This window comes from Myodes glareolus, chromosome 7 (assembly GCF_982192425.1).
Source record: "Myodes glareolus chromosome 7, mMyoGla1.1, whole genome shotgun sequence".
Lineage (NCBI taxonomy): Eukaryota > Metazoa > Chordata > Mammalia > Rodentia > Cricetidae > Myodes > Myodes glareolus.
This window is the reverse complement of record NC_142032.1, coordinates 99,976,771-99,992,139: the sequence shown is the minus strand read 5'-3', so window position 1 is coordinate 99,992,139 and position 15,369 is coordinate 99,976,771. Positions and strand designations below refer to the sequence as shown.

The following is a 15,369-nucleotide window of genomic DNA, read 5'->3' as shown; positions in this document are numbered from 1 at the left end:
CCTTGGTATTTAGGTGAAAGGTCAAGAATTTGCCACTGAGTGCGCGCTCTTAGCCTTATTTGAATTGACCAATGGAATGAATCCCCATAACCACGCTTTTTGCTTCGGTACCCGCACTTTTGCTCTCCTATAAGAACCCCTCACCCCAACCTGGGGGCGCGCAAGTCTTCTGAGAGACCTTGTCGCCCCAGGTACCTGTGTATTCGAATAAACCTCTTGCTGTTTGCATCCGTAAGTGTGGTTTCGTCTGATTCGTGGGTCCGGGGCCTCTCTCGAAAGGAAGACATCCCTCGGGGGTCTTTCAAAACCATGATTTCAATACTGTGATGGCTATTCTAAGTTATTAATTTCATATTACACCTGGAATTATGAAAAAATGGAGTGCACACCTATGAGGGATTTTTGTATTACTTTAAATAGGAAATGTACTTCTAATACATATTTCCAAGGGAGGAAGGAAAACCTTTAATTCAGATATTTTGAACTGAGAAAATCTACCTCTAATCTGAGCCATGCCTTCTGCTGGAAGCCTACATAGGGACTTGGAAGAAAGAAATTTTATGCTTTATGTCTTATTATCAAGTCAATTTCTTCAGTGGCATTAGAGACTGATTCTTCAGGATTTTGGTCTATATTGAAGAACAGATGAGACATCCAGCTTTGAGGACTGAATAACTACTAGATTCTTGGACTTTCTATTCATAGCCAGTCATTGTTGGTTTACGTAGACCATGGTCTGTAAGTCATTCAAAAAGTCGGCCCCTCCTCAATTCATTCTGTAAGATCTGTTACTCTAGAGAACATCAATAAACTGCCTCACATTTCCTACTGAACACATAAAAATTTTCAGTTGAAAACCCACTGTGTGGCTTCTCCCACACTTACACATGAAATCAACAACCATTTAAAAAGAAAGGAATGTCTCTTTCTTCTTCCTCCCCTCCCCTCCCCACTCTTTGACCATCTTCCTCTCCTCCTCCCATTCCCCTGCCCCTCCCACATCTCTCCGTGGCCCCCCACTTCCTGTTCCTTATTACCTATCTCCATCTGCATCCCCTGGCCCTCCCCATCTGTTGGGAACATTTGAAGTCCTAGCCTCCAGCTGCTCTTCCCTGCTAGTGATTTGAGCTTCTGAGAGCTGTATCAAAGTTGTTTACCAACCCTGCTTCCTGAGCAGGCATTGTCCTGGCCTTGATCGAGGATCAGGTGGTGAGGTCTTCACCTGTTGACCCATCTGGATGGATCAGGTATAAACACCTGTTGGTCCACCTGGCTGTGTTAGGTATAAAACCTCCGTGGTACTGTTCAATAAAGGGCTTCTTTTACCAGCAACTAAAGAGGTGTATGCGTGTTTAATCCTGACGTCCTTCACTCGGTTTTGATTCCAGGTCGTGAAGGCGTGGCACCCATCCATATCACCTCAACTTGCTCCTCTCCATCTCACTTCTCCTCCCTCCTCAGCCTCACTCCCCAACCCCTCACCCTCAGGTTCATTCTTCCTCTTCCTCTGCTGTCACTAACAGGGTCTCACTACATATCCCTGGCTAGCCTGGGGAACTTTATGGTGCCAAGACTGGCCTGGAAAACAGAAATATCCTCCTGGCTCTGCTTCCTAAGAGTGTATTGGGGAAAAAGAAAGGAGACTTAAATTGTGGATGAAATGGGAAAATATTCTTCTCATATTTGAATACAGTATCAATAGGATGATATTGGTAAATCATGAATGTGAAAATCTTTTTATTTGAAAAATGTATGTGTTCATCATTATACATATATATTTAAATTACAAATATGTTGCCGAATGAAGCCTCTAGGTCAAATGGTCATGAGAGCAGAGGAGCACATTGAGGGTGATTAAGGAAGTAGAAGGGGTGAAAGTGAGTACACACCTGTTTTAGTTAGGGCTCTCTAGAGTGACAAATTTTATAGGATGAATATCTTTTTATATAAAGGGATTTATAACAATGGCTTACAAGAAAATCAGTATATGCACATCCTCCTCGCTAATTTATATGTCATCACCCCCCCCCCCCGCTCTTAACTCTCTCATTTATGGGGTGAGATTGTGTGGTGATATATTTTGGTAAGGAAATTTAACTGAGTCGCTGATTTGTAGTCTTCCGATCTTTGTCCTTCATATTTTTAAAAGAGAATTTATGTGTACGTGAGATTTTAGAAAGAACAACTGCTTTACAGAATATCATGTTAAATGCACATGTTTTTGTACTAATGAAAGTAAATAAGATATTTTATACTAAATATTTGTTTCAAATCTGAATAAGATAATTGTTTCACAAATGGACTTTACTTCTACAATGGACATTAGAACCATGTTTCAAGGATCAAGCAGCCCACAATACTTTTATGCAGAATCCATTGATTCCAGAGGTTTGAAGATACCATCATTTATCATGGATGCACTAGTGCTGACAACACACTGTTCAAGAAGTGAGTGTCAGGAGTCCTGATCAAAGAAATCAATAAAAGTTCCCATTTACTTCAAGAAAAGATTGGCTCCTGTCCTTGTGTAACAATGAAAAAGAAATATTTAACAAAATAAGGCAGCATCTCTTGGTAATCTATTCTCAGAACTTTGTTGGGGGGGAACACAACTGCAGCAATTACCCAGGGTCAAACATGCAGAAGTCTTCATTTTAAGTCCAAGCATAGAGGAATTCTCCTAGATGGCAAAAAAGAATACAATGGAGGAATATGGATACAGCACTAAATACAAAGAAATAAAAAAGAAAAATAAGAAAAGAAAACTTTGTAAGTGTAACCCCCAGAGAGTTTGCTTAGCAAAATCTTTTAATTTAGCTTGCTACAAAACAAACACTGTATCTTTTGAAGACCCTTTAGTTATAAAAGAGTTTAAAGCCCCTCCAAACAATGAAGGAATTCATCCAGATGCTGTGTCGGCCTTTAGAAATGCACAATTAGAGGATGGATCAAGGATTCACTACGCATTGATGAGAGACAACTGAGAAAATTCTTCACCCATTCTCTCTCCTTCATAATCCTGACTCTGATACTGATTAACTAAAATATTTAAATTTTTCTTTATTCAATATAACACTAAGAAAATGAAAACAATAACTCAACACTGGAGTAAGAGACTTGGAACTCTTATCAGACAATATATTTGAAACTCAATTGTGCAAAACCTTTTTATAAGTGACCAATAAAAAACAAACATCCCAAATTTGAAAATTTTGACAAATTTCAAATAGATGCTTCATAAAGAGATGAGTGACAAATAAACAAATGAAAAGTTACCAGGATAATACAAATTGACATTATAATTAAATGTCATTTCACATCTATTAAAATATATGAAATGAAAATTATTAGTCTTATCAAATACTAGAAAATATAAAGAGAAACTGGGATCTTAGTACATCACAGGAAGTAATTAAAAATAAGAGAAAGATATTGAAAAAAGCTTATTTTCACAAAATTTCTCCATTGGCATGTGTTATGACTAAGCGAATCAATTCCCAGTTATTTATAAGAAAATACAAAAATCTATCACACAAAAATTTATATGAAGATTATCATTGAAGCTAAATTTTTAATTGCTCCAAGTTAAACATTTATCAATATGTGAATGATTAAGCAAAAGCGTTACATTCAGAAGACTGCATGATGTTCATCAACAAGGCATTGATGTATACAATGGGTATGATCTCAGTAAAGACACTGCCCTTCACTCACTAAACCCCATTAAGCTTGTTGAACAGCCCCAGACTGTATCTCCCACCTCTGGCCCCATATTCTGGCCTATTACTTTGTTCTAGGGACCCTAGAGGCCAGATCAGACCCAGGAATACAACTCTGCATTCCCACCTCTACAGCTTCAGAAGAGGACTTCAGTCCTATGGATCTAGGGACCCATAACCCCTCTAGCTCAGAGGAGATATTCTCCTGAACCTGAAGACATGCTTGCCACCATAATCCTTAGCCATTTAGGCCGAAGACCAGAGAACAGAAAGAAACCAAGGAACAAAGCACGTGTTTAACAAAGACAAATGCAGGAATCAACACCTAGACCTAAAATCATCCCAAATTCAGATGCCTAAATGCCAATTTCAGAACACAGTCAATAACAAAAGGACAGTATATTATCACCAGAGCCCAGTATCTTACAACAGCAAGATATAAACAATCCAACACAGCTGAAGGATGAGAAAATGACCTTAAACATTTTCTTATGAAGATGATAGAGGTCCTTAAAGAATTTGAGGAAAATGCAAAAGAAAAAAATGGAAGAAATTGATACATTGCTAAGAGAAAAACAAGAAAAAACAAACAAATAAACTAGTAGAGAAAACTGTTCATGACCTGAAAATGGAAAGAGAAGCAATAAAAAAAAAATCCAAAATGGAGGGAATCCTGGAAATGGGAAATCTGGGTAATTGAACAGGAGCACATCACACAATAGGAACATTTCACAACATAGCATCACCAACAGAATGAAAGAGATGTTAGGGAAAATCTCAGGCATTTAAGATACAATAGAGGAAATAGATTCATTACTCAAAAGCAAAAAACACTGAATCTAAAAAATGCCTATAACTAAACATTCAGGAAATCTGGGGCACTATGAAAATACAAAACATAAGAATAATAGGAATAAGAGGAGAAGAAATTGAGCTCAAAACACTAGAGAATATATTTAACAAAATTATTTTAAAAAATCTAGTCTAAATAAGAATATGCTTTTAAAGGTACAAAACACTTACAGAACACCAAATAGATTGGATCAGAAAAGAAAATCCCTCCATTATATAATAACCCAAACACTAAACATACAGAATAATGAAAGAAGATTAAAACTGGCAAGGCACAAACACCCTGACTTCTCAACAGAGACCTTAAAATCCTGAAGAGTCTGGAGTGATGTCTTGTGGACTGTAAGTGACTACAGATGTCAGCCCAAACTACTATACCCAATTAAACTGTCAGTCACCATAGATGGAGAAAACAAGATATTTTATGACAAGGTCAAATTTAAACAGTATTTATCCATAAACCGAGTACTACAAAATGTACTTAGAAGAAAATCTCCAACCCAAGGAATCTAACTATATCCACAAAAACATGGTCAATAAAAAACTTTCCACCAGCAAAATTTAAAGAAAACACACACACACACACACACACACACACGCACGCACACACACACACACAATCACCACCAATAACAAAATAACAAAGTTAACAGTCATTGGTCCTTAATAACCTTCAATATCAATGAACTCAGTCCTCCAATAAAGAGACACAGGCTAATGGATTAGATTCAAAACAGGATCCAACATTTTACGGCATATAAGAAACACAGTTCAACACCAAAGATAGACATTACCTCATAGTAAAGGGTTGGAAAAAGATTTTCCAATCAAACAGAGCTAAGAAGTAAGCTGGTGTAGCTATCCCAATATCCAAAAACTAGAATTCCAACCAACATTAATAAAAAAATGGAAAAAAGCTTTTTATATCCATCAAAGGAAAAATTCACCAAGATGATATCTCAGTTCTGAACATGTATGCCTTGAATGTAAGGACAGCCACATTTGTAAAATAAACATTATCAAGACTTAAATTACATATAACAGAAACTAAACAGAAAAATAATGGAACTAACCAATGTTATGAGTCAAATGGACCTAACAGATATCTATAGAACACTTCACCCAAACACAAAAGAAAATCCTTCTCCTCAGCACTGAATGGAACCTTCTCAAAAATAACCCATATATTTGGCCACAAACAAGTCTCAACAGATATAAAAAATATTGCAATAATTTTTGTATCTTATTAGATCACCATGAATTAAAGCTGGATTTCAACAACAAAATGTAACTCATGAAAATAGAACAACTCTCTACTAAGTTACCAGTGGTTCATGGAAGAAATAAGAAAGAAGTTAAAAATACTCTATTATTTAATGGAAATGAATTCACAACATACCCAAATGTACAGGACACAATGAAGCAGTGTTAAGAGGAAAAGTACATAGCACGAAGAGTTTTCATGAAGACTTTGCAGAGATCTCATCCTACTGTCTTAACAGCAAGCCTGAAAGCTCTAGAACAAAAAGAAGCAGACACACCTAGGAGGAGCAGACAGCAGGAAAAAGAAGCCAAACTGAGGGTTAAAATCAATAGTAAAGAAACAAAGAAAACAATGCAAAGGATCAGTGAAACAGAGAGTTGGTTTTTCAAGAAAATCAACAAAATAAACAAACCCTTATCTAAACTAACTAAATGACAGAGTGAGAATATCCAAATTAATAAAATCAGAAAGGAAAGTGGAGACATAACAATAGACTCCAAGGAACTACAGAGAATCATTAGGTCATACTTCAAAATCTAAAAAAAAGTTCGCAAATTTCTTGATATATTTCACTCACCTAAGTTAAATCAAAAACACATAGCAATTTAAATAAATCTACAACCCTCAAGGAAAGAGATACAGTCATTAAAAGTCTCCCAACCAAAAAACAAAACAAACAAAGAAGCAAAGAAACCTCATGGCCAGACCAGTTTAGTGCAGAACTCTATCAGGCATTTAAAGGTGAACTAACACCAATATTCTTCAAATTATTCCACAAAATAAAAACAGAAGTAACATTGCCAAATTCTTTTGAAGAGTCCCCAGTCACCCTGATACCCAATGCACACAATACCCAACAGAGAGAGAGAGAGAGAGAGAGAGAGAGAGAGAGAGAGAGAGAATTACAGATCAATTTTACTCATCAACATAGATACAAAAACACTCAATATAATACTGGAAGCTCAAATCCATGAACACATTACATAGGTAATCAACCATGACCAAGCAGGCTTAGTTCCAGAGATTCAGGGATGTATCGATATATGAAAATGTGTCAATGCAATCCATAATATAAACAAATTGAAAGAAAAAAAACAGACAATAATCTCCTTAGATGCTGAAAAATCCTTTGATGAAATCCAACAACCCTTCATGATAAAAGCCTTAGAGACATCAGGGATACAAGGAACATATCTCAACATAATAGATGCTATATACAACAAGTAGATTGCCAGCATCAAATTAAATGGAGAGAGACTCAAAGCAATTCTACTAAAATCAGGAAGAAGCCAAGGTTGCCCACTATCTCCATACCTATTCAATATATGCTTGACGTTCTAGCTAGTCCAATAAGACAACTAAAGGAGATCAAGGGGATATAAACTGTAAAGAAAAAATTCAAAATATAATTATTTGCAGATGATATATTATACATAAGCGACCCCAAATCTCTATCACGGAATTCCTACAGCTGATAAACACCTTTAGTCACATGTGTGGATACAGATTTATTTTTTAAAAAAATAGTACCCATCTAAATAGAAATGATAAATGAGCTGAGAAAGAAATAAAAACATCAATACCACTTACAATAGCCTCAAATAATATAAAATATCTCAATGTAACTCTAACCAAGCAAGGAAAACACCTGTATGACAAGAACTTCATTGCTGCACCAACACAGCCTGGATAGCTGAGACTGGTGGGGGTGCTGGGATTGAGACAGGGAGGCTTCTTTTCAGGTGGAAGAATAGCAAGCTTTATTTTGCCCTGCTAAAGCCTTTTATACCTTTACTGCTTCTGTGGAAACCCACTGGCCAGAAAGAACACAAACATTCTCATCAATTACAGACCACAGGAAGGTCCACTGTCCGTCTGGGGGAGTGAGGGCAGCCAGATCACAACAACTCCCCCCCCCCGTTTTATTTTATAGCCCTCTAATAGTCTGTCTTAGGTGGCATCCTGACCCCAAAGTATAGCCTGTCTGTGGCTACTCAGACACATAGCCCTAAACCAAGTATCCCCAGGACAGAGCAGTGCTGCAACCATCTAGCATGCACTAACTAGGTGGTAGAATTAACAAAAGCAGTATTCCAAACCCCTCTCATATGATGGTTGAGTTCCATAACAGTAGCAGAAGCATGCAATACAGTGCCATGAGTAACACACATAACATTATTAACTGTTGTAAAGTCCAAAGATAGTCCACTTGCTCCTGAACTAGAGCCACTTGTTGGTTGTCCATTAAGATTATTTTGAATGTCCAAAGCATTGCTGACTCTTTCAGCCATCTGGTTGACAGTCTCAGCCATCTGCACAGTCTGTGAGAGAGCAACTCCAGCCACCATAGCTCTGCTCCAGCTGCCTTCTGGCCCCAGACATACTCTCTCTGGGTCCAAACTGAAGCATGGAGTGAAGCAGAACTCAGGAAAGCAGGCTCGCTGCTCCTGCTCCAGAACCATTGAAGGGGCCCCTTTTAGCAATCTTTTAGGAAATTTGGGCACCATCAACCTGTCTGGCTACTTCCTGCTGAGTGGGGGTGCTACATTCTTGGGGAGTTAATTTACATCAACATTTCAGGAGGTCTCGGGGATTCAAACCACATAAATTTGCAATGAATCCACAGGTTCTCATCCTCTATGGAGACAAAAGCAGAACCTCTTTTCCAAAGCATCAAATCCTTAGGCCCATATTTTAAAGTCAAAATATCTTTCTTAGCAGTTCCCAGAATCAAATGTCTTTCTCCAGTACAGAACACAAAAGACAACACAGTCAACATAATAACATACATCTGTACACATTCTGTATTTCTGAGGCCCTCAATTCACCCTCCTGCCTCCACTTTATTACTTCCCTACTGGCCAGTCTTCCAGAGGGTGCCCCTCAGAGCATCTCTGGGGATGAAGAAGCACATACTCCTTTTAATCTGACTTGGCTTGTTCCCAGTCTGGAACATTTAAACCCCCTCCTGTACGAAATCTTTGGCTGTCTTCCTTGTTACTTCTGTGCCTTGTTGCTTTAAGAGTTTCAGTTACTTTTTGAGGCCTTCAATTCACCCTACCCGCCTCTTCTTTATACTTGCTAATCTTTTGGAGGATGTCCCTCAGAGTATCTCTGGAGATGAAAATAAACACATTACCTTTCCCAATACACTCCTCGGACGGAGCAACCCATTCACAAATCCCCACTTTCCAGATCTCGGTGGGATCTCCACTTGCTGCAGCAGCGCAGCCTGGATAGCCGAGACTGGCGGTAGGAGGGGGTGGTGGTGGCCGCTAGGATTGAGACATAGAGGCATCTTTTCAGGTGGAAGAACAGCAAGCTTTAGTTTGCCTTGCTAAAGCCTGTTACACCTCTACCGCTTTTGTGGAAACCCACCAGACAGAAAGAACACAAACATTCTTGTCAATTAGAGACCACAAGGAAGTTTCGCTGTCCATCTGGGGGAGTGAGGGCAGCTAGATCACAACACTCCATGTCTTTAAAAAAACAAATTGAAGACGATATCAGAAGATAGGGAGATCTTCTGTGTCCATAAATTGGTAGATTTAACTATCTTAGCTGGGGATGTTAAAGTGAAAAAAGAGAGAGACCCCTGAACCGCAGGGCAGTGACCTCTTTTGCCCTAGACCACCTCCTCTTCAGTCTGGAGGGCCCTTCCCCACACCTGCCTCCATTTCCCTTCCCACCAAGATATAGAATTGTGAATATAACTGCAAAAATTAGTCTTATGTATAGACATTATTTTCATCGTATGTTTCTATATTTTGAAACAGGTATGTAACTTCTTCATTGGAAGGATAAGCTGGTTGTGTTAAGCAGTATAATGTTGATTGAGTCATTTGCATCATACTCATTAGCATTTATTTGGTGGCAGAATGTTTGCCTAGGTACAGCATTAATAGCCTAGGTCTTGTATCTTTGTATCCTGTTTGGGGCCAGGATGCTGAGAGCTCTGGGTCTTTCAATTTCAAGCTCTACTCCAGAGTCATAGTAATAAAAACCACATGATACTGGTAGAAAATAAACAAGTGGAATAATAAATTCAGATCAAAGACACCGATGTAAATCCACATACCTAAGGACACCTGATTTTCAACAAGAAAGGCAGAAATAATACAATGGAAAAAAGAAAGTATCTTCAACAGATAGTGCTGGTATAACTGGGTATAGGACGTAGAAGAATAATTCATGATTTTCACCATGCACAACACTCAAGTCCAAGTGAATCAAAGTTTTAACATAAATCCAGATACACTAAAGTATGTTTTTACTTTAAAAACTGTGTGTTCACCATTGTCTGTGTATATCTAAATTACAGAATGTTAACAAATGAAGTCAGTAGGTCAAAAGAACTTGAGTGTAGAGGATCAAATCCTGGGTGATTGAGTAAAAGGGGGAGCAGTGTGCAACAGTTTTAGTCAGGGTTCTCTAGAGTGACAGACTTTACAGGATACTCTGACTAATGACTTAGCCACCAATGGCTGACCACACATGGGAAGTCCAAAATGCAGTAGATGCCCAGGCCAGAAGGCTGAATTTCTTAGTTGGTTTTCAACATATGCTGGAATCTCTAAGAAGTAGGCTCTACTGCCACTGAATAAATGAACTTCCTATGAAGTCAAGAACAATCAGGCAAAAAGCAGGAGCTGCCTTCTTCCTTGTCCTGAGAGAGGCTGCCAGCAGAAGTTTTTGCCCAGATTAGGTCTGGATGAAAGACCTGGAATTTTTATTATTGAATTATTTTGAGCTCTACATTTTTCTCTGCTCCTCTCCCTGCCTTTCCTCTCCCTTTCAACCCTCTCCCAAGGTCCCCATGTTTTTAAGATACGTCTTCATACCCCACAGAATCAGATCAGAAGTTGATTCTCCCAATTCAAATTACAAAACCCTCACAAGGGTTCATGTTAAATAGTCTCATAATACTAACTCTTTTTCTCTCACCTGCCAAGTTCCTATGCTGGCAAATTTCCTTCTGGTGGCCCCCAGACTTTGCCTTATAAAAGGTGTAATGTTGTTCTGTCTCTTTAAGAGACAAGCCATGCCTACTCCCTCCCCCATCTGCTGAGGCAGGCTGATCTTCAGCTTCCAGCCTGAGCTCACTCTCTTTTCTGTCTTCTTCTTGGAGAGGCAGCTTCGCTTCTGCCTCTCTCCCCACTTCTCCACTTCCCCCCTTCTCTGTCTCTTTCTCCTCTTCTCTCTCTCTCTCTGCCCCACTTCCTCCCTTCCCTTCCATAACCTCCTAAATATATATTCAACCTCACTCTGCATGCCTTGTCTATCCATGTCTCTGTCTCCTGCCCGCTCACCATGAGTCTCCCTGCCTGGGACCAGCCATTGCTTGGGGACCGGCAGCCCTCTCTGCCTGTGATTGGCTGCTTCCAGAGCCTGCTGTTTGCTGCCACATGGCCCACTACCACCATTTGGGACCTACAGTATTTCTACTGCCGCCAGGAATCTTGCAGCATTTTTTTAAAAATCATAATAAAAAAAGGAGTTTAGAAAGTTAAGTTGCACTGGGTGGTGGTGGCACATGCCTTTAATCGCAGCACTTGGGAGGCAGAGACAGAGGGATCTATGTGAGTTTGAGGCCAGCCTGGTCAACAAGAGCAAGTTCCAAGATAGACTCTAAAGATACAGAGAAACCATGTCTTGAAAATACAAAAACGATAAAGAAAAAAATCCCCAAAAGAAGAAACAAACAAACAAAAAGTTAAGTTGCTGATGATCTCTTGAGCCTCTGAAGATGTAGTGATATTTTGTTTGTGTTTTGACGAATAAAGCTTGCCTGAAGATCTGAGTGCAGATCTAAACCACTAAATCCAGGGAGAGGTGGCACACCTTTAATCCCAGGACTAGGCAAACAGAGGCATTTGGATCAAGGCCATCCTTGATTGAATTAGACAGATTCACAGGAGATTGACTTTGTCTGAAAGAAAAACAGAGCTCACACAAAGGTGATTCCAGGACTTGGGATCCCACACCTTTACTCCCAGTACTAGGGAAATGGAGACAGGAGTGATAAGGCTGGGCAGAGAGAGGAATGTAAGGCAGGAAGACACTGGAGCTCAGTGCAGTCTGAGGTTTGGTAGAGACAGATCCTGTCTGGAGATAGAGTCAGAGGTGCAGTCTGAAGACAGGATTGCACCCTTTGGTCTGAGCATCAGTAGAGATAAAAGGTCTTTCTAGCGTCTGGCCGCTATGTTTCTCTTATCTCTCATCTTTCACCCCATAATATCTTTTTTGGTTTTTATTAAAACAGTTAGAATTCGTGCTACATGAAGACCCACAGACTTTTTCCTCTAAAAGGAGTCCGGAAAGATAATTTGCTTCCCTTCCCTCCCCCCCACAGATTGGGATGGTGGGTGGGGTGGGCAGCACCGCCCCTGGTCCTACTCTGTTGTGCTTAATTGGTCCAGAGCCAATTCTGGGTGGTAGTCTTCACTGTCATTTGCTGGGACTGACTCCAGGAAGGAGACAGCAGGCCTACCCATCCTTGCTTTATCTGACAGAGGTTTTATGGTTTTGTTATAAGAAAAACCCAAGCTTAAGATACCTAAGAAAATGGGCTCCAAAGAGATAAGATTTCAGTACTGCTTTGCATAAACCACACCCTAGATTGCCCTAGGCAATAAGAGGCTTGTAGGGGATTGGCTGATCCAGCAGGGATTAGTGGGTGTGGCCAGAGGACTGAAACATAAAAGGGTGAGCCTTTGGGTGCATTCCTCACTTGGAGTGCTTTTCAGAAGGAAATGCACCACCACCTTTGTGCTCCCTGAGAAGACCCCAGCATGGTGTTTGGAAATGGCATCTGGAGACATGGAGGCAACTCAGAGGCTCTCAGAAGGTGAATCTCACTGCAAGGCCTCTCCAGCTTGCAAGTCCTCGACCAACACTGTTGACCCTGACTTCTCTTGGTGTTCTTATCCTTCATCAGGTTCAGCTGTGTCAACTCCTGCCGCCCCAGACCTGCTTCCACATGAAGGTCAAGTGGCAGCAGAACTGGCTGCCAGGGCCAAGCCCAGAGTGAGTTGGGAGAGGTCCCGCAGCGTAGGTGCGGGTCTCCAGAACACTGGCAACAGTTGCTACCTTAATGCAGCCTTGCAGTGTCTGACGCACACACCACCTCTTGCCAACTTCATGCTCTCCCGGGAGCACTCTCAGAGCTGCAGTCACCAGGGCAGCTGTCCAATGTGTGCCATGGAAGCTCATGTGATCCGGAGTTTCCGCCACTCCGGGGAGGTCATGCAGCCCTCAAAGAAGCTGACTGGCGCCTTCCACAAGCACAAGCAGGAGGATGCTCACGAGTTTCTGATGTTCACCTTGAACGCCATGCATGAATCCTGCCTTCGAGGGATCAAGCACCCGGAAGCCCTGTTTGAGACCAGCACCCCTATTTACGCGATATTTGGAGGCTCATGGAGATCTCAGATCAAGTGTCTCCACTGCCAAGACACCTCAGATTCCTTTAACCCATTCCTGGACATTTCCCTGAATATCCACGCAGTTCAGAGTGTGAAGCAAGCCTTGGGGGATTTAGTGAAGGCCGAAGAGCTGTGTGGGGACAATGCCTACCACTGTGACCATTGCCAGGGGAAGACGACAGCTTTGAAGACCCTGGCAGTTCAAACTGCCCCGGAGGTTCTCATGTTGGTCTTGAATCGTTTCTCAGATTTCACGGGGGACAAAGTGGACAGAAAAGTGAGCTACCCTGAGTCCTTAGACCTGCGGCCATACATGACTCAGCCTAATAGAGGACCGTCGGTCTATGTACTCTATGCCGTGCTGGTCCATGCCGGTTTGACTTGTCACAGTGGACATTACTTCTGTTATGTCAGAGCTGGCAATGGGAAGTGGTATAAGATGGACGACTCTAAGGTGACCAGGTGCGATGTGACTTCTGTCTTGAGTGAGCCAGCCTATGTGCTCTTCTATGTTCAGGAGACTCATCTCAAAAAGGACAGTGTCATTGGGCCAGTAGGCGGAGTTGGCCAAGGCCGACAGAGAAAGCTCAACAGAGGATCTTGTGTGGGAGCTGAAGAGCTACACAGGCTCGTGGAGGGCGCTGCAGCCAAAGAAATCTCCTTAGACCAGTGGAAAGAGTTTCAGGAACAGAACCGCCTGAAACCCGCACTGAAACTCAGGAAAACTGAGTCCACTCTGCCCGTCGATGCGGTTGTTATTCACCAGCCCAGACACAAAGGGCACTGGGACACGAATGGTCCCGACAAGGAGAATTACCCACTTCACAGCTCAGACAGGTTCCTGCCTTCTCAGAGAGCCATGGGCAGTCAGGGAGGAAGATCCGGAGCCAAGAAGAACAAGCAAGGGTGGAGGCCTCTGGTTGTTTAATAGTGCTTACTCAACTGCTGATCCTGGCTCCTGTGGACACAGGGTGAACTTGAGGAGGCCCTGCCCCCAGGAAGTGTGGCTTATTACCCTTCCTCTGTGCCCTTGCCTGGCCTTGCTGAGTCTCTAGCAAGACTGTTTGGATGTGGAAGTAACTTTCCAGGTTCCCAGGGTGAATTAAGCTCCTGAAAGCTTCGGGGTTCCTAGGGGACATCTCCAGAGGCCTCTACTAATACTCAGGGATTCTGAGCAGGGCAGAGGCTAGTTTACCACCTACAGGCTTTGATGCAGGATTTCTGCTAAGCCTGCAAGGTGCTGGCCAAACTGTTTTGGTTCAGCTGCCCTCATTCCCCCTGATTGGCAGGGGAACTTCCTTGTGGTCTGTAATTGACAAGGATGTTTGTGTTCTTTTTTAGCCTGTGGGTCTCCACAGAAGGAGTAGAGGTATAAAAGGTTGCTGGGCAAGATAATGGTTGCTGTTCTTCCACCTGAAAAGAAGCTTCCATGTGTCAATCCCAGCACCCCCGCCAGTCTTGGCTATCCAGGCTGCTCTGGCTGCAGCACAAACTGCCTTCTTTAACTGTTTAATGTAAAATCTTTCTTTTGGGTTTGCTATGTATCTGACACTTGAGGGACTTTTTCATTCAGTGTACTTTTTGTACCTGTTTCCTATAAGGTCTTTCTTTGGCTCGGCTATATAGAACACACTGGTGGGGCTTTTTGTACTTGAGCAAATAAATCCTGTTACTTTACACTGTTGGTCTTTTCTTTTTGGCCTGAATGCAAATTAGTACTGAAGAATCTCCCAAGCATTTACTCTGCTTAGGTCTAGAAAAACAGGAATCTAACAGGATGGGATTAGGTGGGTGACGGAATCACCTGCACAGCACTTACATAGCAGGGGCCTCAGGGCTTCTTAAAATCTTTTCGTCAGTAATTAGAGAATTTGTTGAGGGTATGAAGGTATAACTGCTATATTAATATGCCTGGCAAAATGTCTCAAATGCTAGGTCCCTTCTTTACTTAGGAAGCAAACTATAGGTTCAAAGCCATTTTTTTCCAGTGTAGACATTCTAAAAGCAAACAACAATCTCCTTGGGGATTAGATAACATCTTTGATCAAGTGACCTAGACTGCACCACGCAAAAGAGACTACAGTCACTGTACGGTTTCAGCTAGCCTCCT

General features: G+C 41.4%; 1 protein-coding gene across 1 annotated transcript; it reads left to right on the top strand.

The window, feature by feature from the left end:
- Positions 1-12,639: 12,639 nt before the first annotated feature.
- Positions 12,640-14,893, top strand: LOC148121546 (ubiquitin carboxyl-terminal hydrolase 17-like protein B). The gene has a single exon (XM_087908711.1). The coding sequence runs from the start codon at positions 12,640-12,642 to the stop codon at positions 14,185-14,187; it is 1,548 nt and encodes a 515-aa protein (XP_087764837.1). The 3' UTR covers positions 14,188-14,893.
- Positions 14,894-15,369: the final 476 nt, after the last annotated feature.